We start from the raw sequence: 15,100 nt of genomic DNA on the forward strand, positions 1-15,100 counted from the left end.
ATAGTTCACACACTTATATTTAAGATTTTGCCGTATTCAGCTTTCTTTAGTTTGGCCATTTTTGTGACTTTACAGTTTCACTTCCTCTTTGGACACTGACAGGAAGTGACAAAGAGGCAAACAATTTTAAACTGTTGCCATGCCAACCATGTTAAGCCAGTGGGAAATAAGTCAAACTGCAATGGAACTTTCCCTTTATCAATGTCCTGTCAGCAGCTTAAAAAAACCCAAAAACTTTTCTGCCCAACATTTTTTCATTAAAACAGAAATCTTATACCCCTACAGGCCATAAGCATCACTGCATGTTGCGTCTATTTTTAGAGGGATATTGTACATTGTGCCACAACTCAATTACACAATGGCGCTCAAACTTTGCCGTAAATACTGCTAAAGTGGAGCTAGCCCACAGTTAGCTTTGCCTGCACTGCAAAAAGTAATTAGATCAGTATAAACTCAATTTGAGCAAAATAATCCAGATTTTAGTTGTTTTGACTAGTTAAGAAGTTCTTGGGCATTTGTCCTAGAATATTTCACTTGTTTTGAGATGTTTCTGACTCGTTTCGATACATTTCGTCCTTATTTCAGGACATTTTCTCTGCCAATGGGGTAAGAAAATTGGTTTTATCTCATTGGCAATTTTACTTTCTTATTTCAAGCGAGATTTACCCTAGAACTGGTCTGAAATATGCTCAAACAAGCAAAGTAAACTTGGTCCGATCAGGAAAAGTGTCTAAATGAGTGAAAAACCGCTCAAAACAAGATACATTTCCTCAATTCAAGTCATTTAAGCCAATGCTTGATATTCACTTTTTGCAGTGTGTTAGCTTCTTCTTCGTGATTCTATTAGTGTGTATTGCGCCTCCGACCCGGAGACAGGAAAGTTGCAAGTGTGGTTTTCTGGGACACCGGGGGGAGATGAAAGACCTCCCAATCATCCCAAGAACACTTGTATTACCCCCAGAGGGACTACAAAAAGGATTTATAAAGGTAAACAAGTTACTTAGTACTGCTTTAGAATTGCTGCTTCACTGAAATAAAATAATTCTGCAACTGATGAACTTGAGGTTGCCCTTCTAAATAAGTAATATTTTCAAAAGCATTACAACCTGTCACACGCATTTCAAGTTTGTAGCTATTGCCTAAATAATTTCCACCTTTTATGAACCACTGAAATTGCCATAACCGATTATCTTTACGTAAAATTCTTTCCTATAACATGGCCGCTATTTGCATTCTTGTCCGACGCGCTCACAAACCTCCCATTGTTTACGTGAGCTTCATTCTGCTGACGGGACGGGTGCAGTGGATAATCGGCGCATAATTAAAACGTGCAGTAATTAGCGAACAAATGAAGGAACTGCTGAGGCAAACATCCACAACTGCACATGCGTGTTCTGAAGTCAACACAGGCAACACCAAACAGGACTATTAAATATTTTATTAATATGTAGAAAATGTATTAAAAAAGGAACTATACAGTACATGTCTGAGTCAAACTAGAGCTAAGGTTATCCAACAAGAAATCAGTAGTTTTAACATAGCTTTTCAACAGTCACCTTTTTTTTTTCACATTTACAGCATTGTGGCAAAAATGTAATCCAGTTTCAACAAATAACAAAAGTCATTTTTGTCATGAGCATTTGATTATTGTCAATAGGTGCCCATGGATTCATCAGATAAAGAGGAAAATAAACATATTAAATGGTCACAGGTAGGTAAGAAACTTTTTCTCAGTGCTTAGGACAAATCATATGCGACGAACAGAAACGATCAAAAATAGTGCAGGGAGCAATTAAATAGACAAATAAATAGTTAAGTACACAACTTAAAATACAAGTAAAGTGACATATTATGCTAATGAACAATGCAGCCTCCTACTTTGACTGCTAAGTGCTAAAATAATGTAGATCTGCAATGAATTGTGGAGAAAAAAAAAAAAAAAAAGGTGTCAACATCGCGCTCCATGAAGGTAATGAAATTTTACGAGACTCCAAAAACATGTTACAGTACGCCATAAGACACGCCTAACAAACAAGCTTCTGTTTCCCCCCCAGCGTTCCTCGAATAAAAATGCACAAACCTGGTACTTAATAATGAGAGAAAAGAACATGGAAAATTCCCTACTCTGCAATTAATCAGGACGGGAGATGGATTGCGGGAGAAGCTCGGAGACAGTCACTTTGACACCCAAACATTATTCATCCCCCGGGAAAGGTCGCCCAGCCCCAAACACATTTGCTCATTGTTTACTTTTTTTTCCTTCTTTTTTTAACTTGCATCTGTTTTGTTTTGCCTTTGTTTGCAATTTTACCCTTTTCTACATTGGCCCTGAGAACTCATTCATCAAAGTTAACGCCTCCGCTAAGTTCGCCATGTTTAACCTTAGGAGCCCATTTCAATAGCAACTCAGTCTGGCATATAAAATGTCTTATGTGACTCGTCAGAAAAGTTAACCAAGTGTGCTTCGTTGGTGGCTAATTATTCAAAAGTTTGGGGGAAGTTTCTCAAAATGATTAAGGGGCTGTTTACATATTTCTGTGTGTGAGGAAAGAAAACACCAAAAAGCTGCTGTTGGAGGGATTCTCACTTCCCCCCCAAAAAACAGTCGAGAAGGTTCTGCTGCTGCTTTGCTAACTATCAATCTCACAACTCCAGTCCAAATAAAAACCTTGCAACAAAGCTCTCTCTGGCAAACTGCTCTCAAGTTCCTATCATTAATAACCCAAATGAGCTGTTGTGTGGAGTGAACGGACCCCCCCCCCCCTCTCCAATCTCTGGGTGAAAGTATGAGAATTACCAACACAGTGTGTGTTTGAGTCTAGAGAGAAAACTGCCGATTTTGGTAAGCCAAACAAGTGGGAGGGGGAAGAAAACATTGCATGGACACATAAAACCAAATCAAAATTGATAGAGGATTTACAAGGGGAAAACAAAGACGTGGCTAAGTTCCCCATGAGCACAAAATGTGGAAATGTCTATTTATGGGTTGGACTGGACCCTTGCCTTGCTCACTGATTACTATAGATTCTTCACCTAGCAACACGTTAAGGTTCTTGTGTAAACAGCCCCTTAAGGACAACATCCAAGAGCAAAAAATGTAGCATATTATGTTAGAGAATTAGGGAAAAATAAAATAAATACAACCAGCATCACAGCCATAATACAATATTGGTTGCTGGAATCAACAAAAAGCTTCACAGTTTCAAAAGTTTGAAAAAAAGTCTTAATATTGCTTGCAGCCAAGGTGACACAAAAATGTAGGAATAATTAATTCACTTTTTTATATTATTTCAAAGCAAGAAAAAGGGTTTATTTTGATGTGTGTGCGGTTCATTGATAACAGAGGAAATTGGAAACATTTGACATTGAAATGGTGACTGGCACCAAACGCTGAAGCGAAACACTTCAAGGACACGCAGCAGATTATACCCGCCACAGTAAAAGAATACACGCTCCGCCATGTTTGCCCATTTTGTTGTTTTCCGCTAGGGAGCTTAAACAGAGGGGGAACGAGTTGGCTCTCTCCACGCATTGTTCTTGTTTCTTTGTTGAAAAGTAGGCTGACACTAGAAATAAACAGCAGGACTGTATTTGGGAGTTCTGAATACACCCACCCAGGGACATGATTAACTGGAAGTCCATAAAAAGCCAGACTTCATTAAAAGAGGAAAATGACCATATTTCAAACAGCAGGCCGAGTCTATGAAGCCGATTTTGCTTAAATGTCACCATAGCTGCACGCAACACATCATAAGTGGTCCCACACAGAGAGAGGGAGCAGGAGCAGTGGTTCATCGGTGGAGTTGAGGAAATAATCTCTTTATGAACAGTCGTAAAAGACACACAAGTGAAACAAAAATGGCTCGTAGCGTTTGAAATTTCAGTGCAAATAAGGAGACAAAGTAGCTTAATACTGACACTGGTATCTCAGTTATGTGCAGTTTTATCTGGCAGCTTTTCATTAGCCAACTTTTCCCAGATAAGTCAAAACAAAGGTACATTCATGGAGAGACAGAGCATAAATGTTTTATCCACAGCTTCAAAAGATGGAGATCCAACTTCTGAAAGCTGAATTCATTAAAACATGATGCTTTTTGCTCCCTACGTGTTTGTGTAAGCTCTCAGTCGTACAGGAGGCTTTCATCATAGCTTTCAATCTGTTGACTCTCTAATCTACATTGGGTTTTGATCAGCAAATGACAAACCACAGTATATAGTACATACAACATAACATCGTTAATTAATGCCCACGTGAACAAAGTTATTTAAATAACATAGACAGAACTAAAGTAATTCATGTGATTGTTGCTGGTGCACTGCTTGCTGGGAGATTTGGTTGTCGATTTAATTATATATTGTTTTAATAATGACATGAACTTAGACAGGTTTGAACATAGGGACTTAAATTAAATTAATTATAAATAAATTAAATAGGTGAATATTGTCACAATATCAGTTATAAAAATATAGATATCTTACAGTTAAGAGTTAAGGGCATGTACAGTATATTTTTGTTAAAAGTATTGTTCCAAAATAATGCGTCCTCAGTTTTGAGGGTATTTCAGAGCTTCCTCCTCTTTACACAGGGAAAGGCCATTCATGGACTTAGAAGGAGAGAAAAGCTCTGGGTTTGCCTTTCCTGTTTACAGCAAATTGAACCATTGTCATTGAAATTGTTCCTAAAATACATACATTGTCTTCTGGCAGAAGTACAGCAGGAGCAGCTAAAAGCTGGACTTAACGGAGGGTAACGGAGGTCGGACCTTGTCTCATGCTGCTAAAGAGGGGTTTGTTAGAAATGCTTTTCACGCGTTTTGTCATAGATGTTATTTTACAAATGTTAAAATATTAGTAGCAATCAGCTTGTTCACGTCGCGGAATGACTCGAATCCCGCGTTGAACATGGTCCGACCTCGCCGTGTGCGTCACCCGGCAGTGGGCGCGTTCACTCAGCCGACCGCCTCCTCTTGCTGCTGATGCTTCGGAAGTTGAACGGCCTCATCTTCATCTCCACAAAGGGAATAGAGAACTCGTGGCCTTTCCAGTGGTACCAGTTAATACCCTGCAAAGAACACAAGCTGCATAAACAAACAGAGGGAGCGCAAGACAGGCAGGCGTTTCAAATGAGAAGAAAATGTCAAATACTTATCAAGCAGAGAACTAAGTGGCTGTTTTATGAGTAATGCCTAGTTTATTTTTAAAGGCTATATGCTTGAAAAGCTGTAGGCAAATGTCTCAATTACAGAGACGCTCTCAGAATGCTAACGCTTTAATCCAGACTCTCTTCAGACAGACTTCTCTTTCTGTCAGATCGGAGTTTCTCCTTACAAGTCAATCCAGCGTCTCCTCTCACTTTCTGTCATCAAAAAGCCAGCGAGTGGTACAGAGTGGTGGGAGAGGCAGTGATGCTTGACAGGCTTTAAAGTTGAGCCAATCACAGCTTCACACAACACCTCTGCCTATCTGAGACCACTTCAAGAAGCGGTGCTCGGAGTTCCTCTCCAAACTGAGATACGCTGCCTGTCATTCTCAGTAGAGACCAGGTAGGCAATGTTGATTGATTTATTATAGGAGGACGATGGCTTTCCAACACAGTTTTATGTTGGAGCGCACATAGCAGTTAAGAGAAACCATGGTTGTTGTTGTAAAAGTTTTCTTAGTAGGATTCACTCGTAGTGGTTGAAGAAGGCGCTCCAAAAACAAATACGCTTGTGTCGCCCTAAGCTGCATTTCACAACTGTACAAAACATGCCTCCATAAAAACGTTGGTAATGTCAGTGGAATAAAAACTCAAAACCAAACAAACAGACTGACCTGGCTATGTCTGGACTCTCCGTATTTGCCGTTGAGGTTCGCTCGGTGGCAGTTCTTGTACCACCACGCCCCTTTGTAGGACAAGGCACAGTTCGTGACGGCGATATCGTTGTCTCGGTCTTTCGTGGAGAACGGCCGGCCCTGGTGGTAGCTCAGAGAGTCCCCTGCGGTCAAAGGCACAGTGTCACAGTGGGAGAAGTATCCCTTTTTAGGGCATTCATTGGCAGGAAAAGGCAATATTTATCTAAAACTGCTTAATAAAAGTTTAAATTTCAATGATTTCCATTGTATAAAACACAGCTCCAGGTATGATTTGATGAGGGAAACATTGTAATGTGATAAAAAGTTTTAAAAAAGTACATTTTGCATAATAGATCTCCCCTTTCAGTAAACATTTTTGAGAGGATTCAGTGAATAATAGCATGATGGGGGGATTTAAAGGGATGGGCGGGCAGGCGCGGAGACTGGGAGGCTGAGAATTAGGCCCTGAGAATTAGAATGATAAACATGAGCGGGTGACAGGTAATTCGGGCATATGGTCATGTTGACAGTGGAAATGCAGAGGAGCTTTAGGGAGAGCGAAGACGGAAAGGCTTGGCAGATGGCGCAGCGCGATGATGGGACACTATTTGCAGTGAGGGCTGAGAAATTCTGCCACATGAATACACAGCACGTTCTGACATAAAGCAACAGCAAAAAGTTTTTAAACACTGTCGGTTCGGGAAGTATTCATACTCCTCTTTAAAAAAAAAAACAGTTTTATAGTTAGAAATGTACTCATTATGCATGCTCAACAACAGCATAACTTTGACTGAGAGGTACCCGCAGTGCCGTTGTACTCTCCTATCCGCAGCTTGTAGAGGTTTCTGGCGTCTCCGATGGAGAATTTGTCGTAGTTAGCAAAGACTGATTCCTGCCCATCCTTCATGTCGATTCTCAGTTCATATCGACCCTGAGCGGCAATCTTCTGGATGTTGTCCAGACCTGCACATAAAGAGAGTGAAACAGGGCTTATAGAAAGCTTCCATAGAAACACATGAGCACACCATATCTGAACGAATTCAGAAAAAAGGACACTTTTTGGAAATATCTGAATGCGATTAGATTCCAATTTGAGTTTCAGTTCATGAAATGCATGTGAGGGAGTTTGTAGAGTTCTACACTACAAGGTTAACAGGTTTTACACACAATGAGACAGGTGGCTCAGCTGGTAAGAGCATTTGAATCTACAAATTCAAAGGTCAGTGCTTTGAATCCACCCTCTAACAAGTGTGTCCTTGGGCAAGACACTTCACCCACTGCCTTTGTGTGAATAAGTTGTGTAATGACTACTGTACAAACACTTTCAGAAGCAAAACCCTCAGACTTATAAGGTGTAATACAAATGTAAGGCATAATGAAAGACGGGATAATCTTCTGATCATATCTTATATATAATAATGCAGGATATTTTTGTGCTTTAACCTGTCATTGATTTTGCTTCTTGTAACTGGTTTTACACTAAAGCTGTGAAAATATCCACAATGGAAAAGTCCAAATGTAAAGGGGAACAAAACAGGCTGATAAATAAATCATTATTAGCCAAAACTATAAAAACCTAAGACTTAATGTGAACTTCATGTGAAATGATGTTGTGAAGAAGAAAAGCCAGGCCATTCCGTTCCATTACTCACTGCAGAATGGTCAGGGGAGTTTTAGACACAGCAGGAGAAAAGTGTGTTTCTACACTTATAAATACTCATTGATTGACTGCGGAATTCTTCCGCAGTCAATTATTGGTTTTCATGTTCTTTATTATTATTCCTCTTCCATCTTTTTCCCGATTTTCTAGAGCTTTCAGCACCTTCATGCTTTGTGCAATTTATGAAAGTTATGCATCAAAACGTTCCGCATGTTGAGGAGAAGGGTGCTATTACTTTTGGGACTTCTGCAACTTACGTTTTTTCCGCAATCGGCCAAAATGTCGGAGATTTTTCCCATTGACTTTTAATGGGGCAGCCGCAAATCCATGCTTTTCTGCACTTTTTTCTGCATTTTCTGCAATTTCTGCACTTTGTGCATGTTCAGCTTCTGCAACTTGTGGGTTTTGAGAAAAAATTGGCCTTCTGCAGTTTTCCAGTTTTTTTATACGAGAGTTTGAAATTTTTGCATTAGTGTGTATGTGGACCTGTCGCATTAGTGTGTATGGGGGAATCCAGCCAATGGGGAGACTCCAGGCCTTTCAGCCATTTGTGCAGCTTCTGCCAATCAAGCACTGAGGCCATTTCAACAGTTTGACCAGTTTATGGAATATAAAAGTTTATGCAATATTAACAATTTATGCAAATTAACCACTTTATGCATTTTAAACCGTTTATGCAACTTAAGAGTTTATGCCATTTAGGATTTATGAATTTTAAAGAGTTTATGCAATTTACATAATTTATGCAAATTGACCATTCATGCATTTTACCACTTTATGCAGTTTATACAGTTTATGCAACATGACATTTTATGCATTTTACCAGTTTATGCAAATTTGATTATGCAATTTGAAGAGTTTATGCAATTTCTGCATTCGCTTCCCGCATTTCCGCAGTCAATCGCAATGGCGCAGCCATTGCATTTCTAGTTTACTTTACTCTTGTTTTTATATTCACTGGAGCTTTAGGGCTCTGAACAAAATAGTATAATGTCCACGCTTACTTCCGACTGTTTCTTGCAGTTTTGAAAAATGCCAGTCATTCGCATTGCTGTTTTGAACAAATCCTTACAAACTATAGTCAGTTCTACCGTGTTTCTTGCAAATGTCACATACGGCGACTTCCTAAGAGATATGCACTTATACAGGTTATCTTTAAGGCAGCAGATGCAGGAATTATATGAGTACCAACAGCTGATAAGAAGCAGCTCCCTGACCGGAGCGAGTGGACCAGGACCACTGCTCGCTATCAGATTATAACAAGCACATATTTAAGGGGGAAAACTGTGTGTCTCCTTCCTGCTCAACGTTCTATAGAGATACAGCAGTACAGCAACTTTATACACCTCAGATATTTCAGAGATATCTGATAATGACGAGAGTGCACGCCACGGCAGGTGCTCTGCTGTAATTTGTCAGTGGGAATTGTGATAAAATCAAGAGAACTTATTCATGGGTTGCAGTTACATTCAAGGTAGGTATGCTGTTTTGAAGACTTTCACCATTTGGAAGTAATAGTCAGAATAGTTTATTACACTGATAATCAAATCAAAAGGTTGAAGCAGTGACGCATGCTACTGAAGTGTGCTTCAAAGAATACGTGCACTGTTTGGGAATTCTGCCAACGTGGACACATTTGTAAAGTAGTTCCACTGTGCCATTGCACCAAGCTGACATTGTGCTAGATGTGAAACAAGGCGGGGTCACTGAACAGGAAAAACACATTGCCCTGGAGCTGCAATAAAACCGGCCATTCCCTAAACTGCGACAGATAATTGTACAAGCTTAATTCCCATAGTCTTTACTGCTGCTGTCGGGTTAAGTGGCTCTACTTGTTCGTCTCCATAAGCGGAGATGATATTGATGTTTATGGTTTGTGCCGGCCGCCTGGATCGCTGTTCTGCGGGTGATTAGCTAAATGTCTAATAGTGCTCGGGGGCTATGACAGTGACCCCAGCGTAGACAGAGGAGTGAAGGTCAGAGGCAATAGATATCCACTGCCATCTGCCTGACATTCACTTGTTTTTTTCTTTTTGCTCTGTGAAGATAATTCACTGTACAGAGGCTTAAAACAGCTCCACCGCAGGCGATAAGGACATCACCACAGCAAAGTGGCTCACTGTCGATTATATGAGCCGGCTTTTCATGTCACTGATGCCTGCGTCTTACATAATGAAGAAGAGTGCATATAGAAAGTGTGATGTCACCCACTGACTATAAAAGAACCACACGTCCACACGTATTGCGTAATTTACTCAATTTTTCCACAATGAGAAGCCACAACAGCAGGGCAAAGATTCACCCTCAAACCATCTCGCTTTTGATCATCCACATATATATTTTTTTTTTACAGGCTTGGGACAGGCACCATTAGGAATGTAGCAATAAATTGCCTGGCCGCTAGATTATCGCCATTCACTGCCCCAGTAATTACAAAATTGAACTATTTCTTTGGGGACGAAAAAAGCATGTCTTAACCTTAACATTGGTAGAAAAAACAGATTAATGACAACTTTAACTTTTTGGTTTTCGGGGGGCTGTTTAAACTTTTAGGTAGTAGCTACAAAGTTGTTCTACATGTCAACGCTGCAGTATTATGTAAGAAAAAAACACCAAGCTAAAAAGGTTGCAGTTGCTTACAAGAGAGAAATTATGGGTCACTGACTTCACTTTTTGGATATCTAAAATTGTGTGTTGCTGACCTAGATAAGCAGGCTATTTGCCATTAAACTCATCCTGATCTCACAAGTAAAAATAGCAAAGCAAAATGTCTTAATGTTGAAAAAAGGAGTTTTGACAGTGACTCGCTCTGTTCATTATATTTGTTATTCAAGAACACTTCCTCCCTGCTGTGCCAGAAACAAGAGTCATGATTTAAAAAAAAAAAAAGCCACAACATGATTTGCCAAAATGTGTCTCATCCAAATGTGATTGATTAACATCGAGCTAGAGCAGTTCTTCCTGTGAATGCACGTGTGGTCGAGCAGGTCAACTGGATTTGTCGTGATATCTTCCGCCTCTTACTGTTTTCTTCTGTGCTCCCCGCTGACATGCTATCTGTAATCTGGCATCGCACAGAGAGGCTTTCACTGAAGTGCACCGGGTCTCCTTGATGCTCCACACCCTGAGGTTACATTAAGCTGCTTTTAAGCACTGAAAGGACAAAGTGCAGTGGAAAGAAGTGGAGGGAAGAAGGAGAAAAGTGCGGCCCACCAGGCAGACAGAGGTGCCCTGCTGTGGAGGGGCGCAAGTGCATCCAGGACATTTAGTCAAAAGAATATTGAGGCTAGTTGTATATTACACAGCCAAATAAAAGTCTTCAAGAAGTAGTGTAGGTCAGTTGGAGGACACACGAGCGGCTACAAGTGAAGAAAGTTTGTTTGAACTTGATGATCAATTCCGGTAATCTCCAATACATTTTGTAGTGTACTGAAAGGATGTTAGCGAGTTACAATATGTAGTAAATTTACTGCCGCACTGGAATTTGATTCAGTTCAGTTTTTTTTTGTATATTACTTTTCAAAACAAAGTTAAAAGTGCTTTCCAGTATACAGTGGGGATACAGTACATAAATATTAAACTAGGGATGCACCGATCCACCACTGGTATTGGATATCTGAGCCCATACTGGAAAAAATACGCCATCGGGTATCGGCTGCAAATATCCGATACTGAACCGGTGCCATGTCGTCGGTCCGACCGGCCATTAGTCCGACGCCTCATTTACGTCCAAAATGTTGTGGATTAGAGAGCCATATACAAACACTGGCCCTAACCTTAAGGTCAGTGGACTCTTGCCTGAACCTAATTTTGGGAATTACCATTTCAGTTTTACATATACGTTTTCGGAATAATGAGACGTCGGACGAATGGGTTGTCGGACTAATGGGCGGATCCCACTGAACCGATACTAGTTTTGGCTCTCGCCACTTTAAAAAACACAACTTCACCGACAAAATCTAAGTGAACATGCAGTATATCATTTTTAAGCTAAGAACCTGGAGAATGAAATCGCCGAGTAAGCTTTAACCTCCGCATATGTGTTTTTGATTGCCACAGGTAGCAACAGCATGCTAAAAATAGCGGAAACATGCTAATGCTAACGGCAACTAATGAAGGCTGAGGCGAAGCTATGATAGAAATATCTAAAGTGGCCAATTGTTAAAGAAAAGCTGAAACAATATTTGTTACTCCCTCAGAGTTAATCAACGCTCAAGTCATCCTCTGGTTTCCACAGACATTTATTTGGCTATCATGTCTTCACATGCCGTAATCATGCCAGTACAATGCCGTCAGAACTAAAAAGTTAAGACAATAAAACTTAAAATAATGTCACAGATAATCACACAAATCACACAGCTTCAATAAAATACCTCATTGGCCGCTTAAACTCCAAGGAAATAAAGTTCTAGTCTTAATTGGCTTCTCTCTCGGACTCTGCTTCATGTGGGTGCCGGTGGCCTCATGTTGCTCTGTGCCACGCCTATGCTGTCCCCGTAGCAACTCAAATTAAAGCGGAACCAAAAATACGTTCTCCCCATATTTTACATAATTTTTAAGAAATGAAAAACAATGAAATATTAAATATTAATTATGAACTGTATTGTCTTGTATGAATTATTTGTCCTTTTTAATAAACAATTAAATTATGAAATAAAATATTTAAATCTGCCTGGACTGCAGCTACACTCCCACCAAATCACTTGTGATTTCTACTATAATGAACTTAACATACTCTATGGGACTAGTTTGCTTCTAAAAGTGTAACAGTCTTGTGGATCGGTCTGTCCAAGTGTACTCGTTTACTGAGTCTCTTTCCATGAGCATCTAATGCTGAGTCACTGATTAGCAGCTGCACCTTACGAACACATCCGTCTTCACTTGGATACACTGCGGTGACTTTAGCGAGTTTCCAATCGTTTCTGGGTGCTGTGTCATCTTTTATGATCACTATGTCGTTGACTTGTGCATTTCTCCTTGTTTTCTGCCATTTTTGTCTTTGCTGTAGGCTCATTAAGTATTCTTTTCTCCATCTGTGCCAGAACTCATTGGCCAGGTATTGAACTCTACGCCATCTCTTGCGAAGGTACAGGTCCTCCTTTACAAAGTCTCCTGGTGGTGGTAGTATTACCGACGACTTCATGGTCAAAAGAAGATTAGGCGTAAGTGGTTGAGGTCCGGTAGGATCGTTGAGTAGGTGTGGGGTGATGGGTCTACTATTTACTATAGCCATCACTTCGTAAAGATAGGTCCTTAATGATGAACTGTCTAGTGTTCGAGAAGACTGATCCAGAATGGAGGTCAACACACTTCTGATTGTGCGGATTTGCCGCTCCCAGACTCCACCCATATGACTGGCAGAGGGAGGGTTCATGACAAACTCACAGCCTAATTGCTTCAGGCTTTCCTGGTCCATTTCTTTGACTGCTTCCAGGAACTCACGTCTTGCTCCAACAAAGTTGGTGCCCTGGTCTGACTGAAGCTGACGCACATTTCCGCGTAGGGCGATGAAAGCTCGGAGTGAGTTTAGAAAGGCGTCAGTTGACAGATCGTCGAGTAACTCGATATGTACTGCGCGTGAGCACAAGCACGTAAACAGCAGTCCATAGCGTTTCAACTCTTTCCTTCCTTCTTTAACATAAAACGGGCCGAAACAATCCATCCCACAATACGTGAAGGGAGGAGTTGTCTTCATTCTCTCGCTGGGCAGGTCTGCCATTTTCTGCTCTTCTGTTCCTCGTCTGAATTTCCTGCATTTGACACAGTTGTAGATATAGGATGCTACTGCTTGACTACATCCGAGTATCCAAATGCCGTTTGCTCTTAGTTCGTTTATCGTCATGCCACGCCCTTGATGTTGCACTTGCTGATGATAGTGACCAATCAGTAACCTTGTTATGTGGCAGGTCTTTGGTAAGATAGCTGGGTGCTTGACATGCGGATGCAATGTAGCTTGCTCTAATCTACCTCCCACTCTGAGGATACCCTTGTGGTCCAGGAAGGGATTGAGTCGATACAGCCTACTTGCCTTGTCTTTCGTCAAGTCTTGTCTGGATTGAAGTTCCTTGATTTCTTTGGAGAAGACTGATCTTTGTACAATGGCTAGGATTGTAAATTCAGCTTCTTGTCTTTCTTCTAGACTTGTGGCTTCATTGGTTCTCTTTTGTATGTTCTTAAACTCTTTCACAAATCTGGTGAGCCTTGCGATAGCTTTGACTAGTCTTGACCAGCTGGAGAATTTCAGAAAACGTTCTGCCAGAGAATCCATCTTTGTTAGTGTGTGGTGCACAACAGCTTTGCGTACTTCTGGGTCCTCTGCGTCAAGTTCTCCCACCTTGATCTCTCCGCTGGGAAGGTCTTCTTGCCAGAGAAAACTTGGTCCACTGAACCAGCTGGAAGCAATGAGGTCTTTGGCTTTCAGTCCACGAGACGCATGGTCAGCGGGATTGTCCTCTGATGCAACATACTTCCACTGTGTCCGTTGAGTACTCTCTTTGATACGTTGGATGCGGTTCGCTACGAAAACATGAAAGCGTCTTGCTTCATTCTTGATATATCCCAAGACTACTTGCGAATCCGTCCAAAAGAATTCTTCTGTGTTTTCCAACTCTAATTCTGCTTTAAGCATGTCACTTACACGTACTGCGACGACTGCTGCAGACAGCTCCAACCTTGGTACTGTAGTTACCTTGCTGGGTGCTACTCTGGACTTGGCGAATACAAGTGAGCAATGGACTTGTCCTGATTCACTGATGGCTCTTAAGTAGGTACAAACTCCATATCCTGAAACACTTGCGTCTGAGAAATGGTGGAGTTCATATTTCTGAACTGCTTGGAAATCCTTTGGAAGGTAACAACGGTCAATCTTGACTTCTGCAAGGTTCTTGAGATCCGACAACCAGGACTCCCACCGTGGCTTGAGTTCACTTGAGAGTGGTTCGTCCCAGTCTGCCTTGTCACGACACATTTGCTGTAGTATTTGCTTGCCAAGTAGAACGAAAGGCGCCAAAAAGCCGAGTGGGTCGTAGATGGAAGCTACAGTCGACAACACTCCTCTTCTGGAGAGTGGACGCTCATTCACAACTACTCGAAACTGGAAATGGTCTGAGGCGATACACCACTTCACGCCTAGAGCTCTTTCAATCTGTTGCTCGCCAAATGCAAGGTCTTGGTTTCTTACCGTCTCTACACAATCTTCTTTGGGAAGAGAGTCGAGTACTTGTTGGCTATTGGAAATGAACTTATGGAGTCGCAATTTCCCAGTGTAGCAGAGTTGCTTCGCTTCATTTACGAGACGGATTGCCTCTTCTTCAGAGTGGCAGCTGATCAGGCCATCGTCCACGTAAAAGTTTCTCTCAATGAACCTTATCGTCACTTCACTGAACTGTCCTTGACCTTGTGCCGCGATATACTTGAGACCAAAGTTTGCGCAGGCCGGTGATGAGGCGGCTCCAAACAGGTGGACACGCATGCGGTAGACAGACGGAGTAGAGTGGAAATCTCCATTGTCCCACCACAAGAAGCGAAAATAGTCTTGATCTTCAGCTCTGACTCTAAACTGATGAAACATGCGTTCTATGTCACATGTCACTGCCACTGGACCTT

The 15,100-nt window shown here is 41.2% G+C and overlaps 1 protein-coding gene across 2 annotated transcripts in view; it reads right to left on the bottom strand.

Moving 5' to 3' along the window:
- Positions 1-4,286: 4,286 nt before the first annotated feature.
- Positions 4,287-15,100, bottom strand: part of tnr (tenascin R (restrictin, janusin)) — a 133,145-nt gene continuing 122,331 nt past the window's right edge. For both annotated transcript variants that reach the window (XM_079570262.1, XM_079570263.1), the window contains exons 29-31: positions 6,637-6,798; positions 5,815-5,978; positions 4,287-5,062 (exon numbers count right to left, since the gene is read on the bottom strand). In XM_079570262.1, the coding sequence (XP_079426388.1) occupies positions 4,946-5,062; positions 5,815-5,978; positions 6,637-6,798 (443 nt within the window). In that variant the 3' untranslated portion in view covers positions 4,287-4,945. The remainder of the gene's footprint in view (positions 5,063-5,814; positions 5,979-6,636; positions 6,799-15,100) is intronic.

This window comes from Gobius niger, assembly GCF_951799975.1.
Source record: "Gobius niger genome assembly, chromosome: 13".
NCBI lineage: Eukaryota > Metazoa > Chordata > Actinopteri > Gobiiformes > Gobiidae > Gobius > Gobius niger.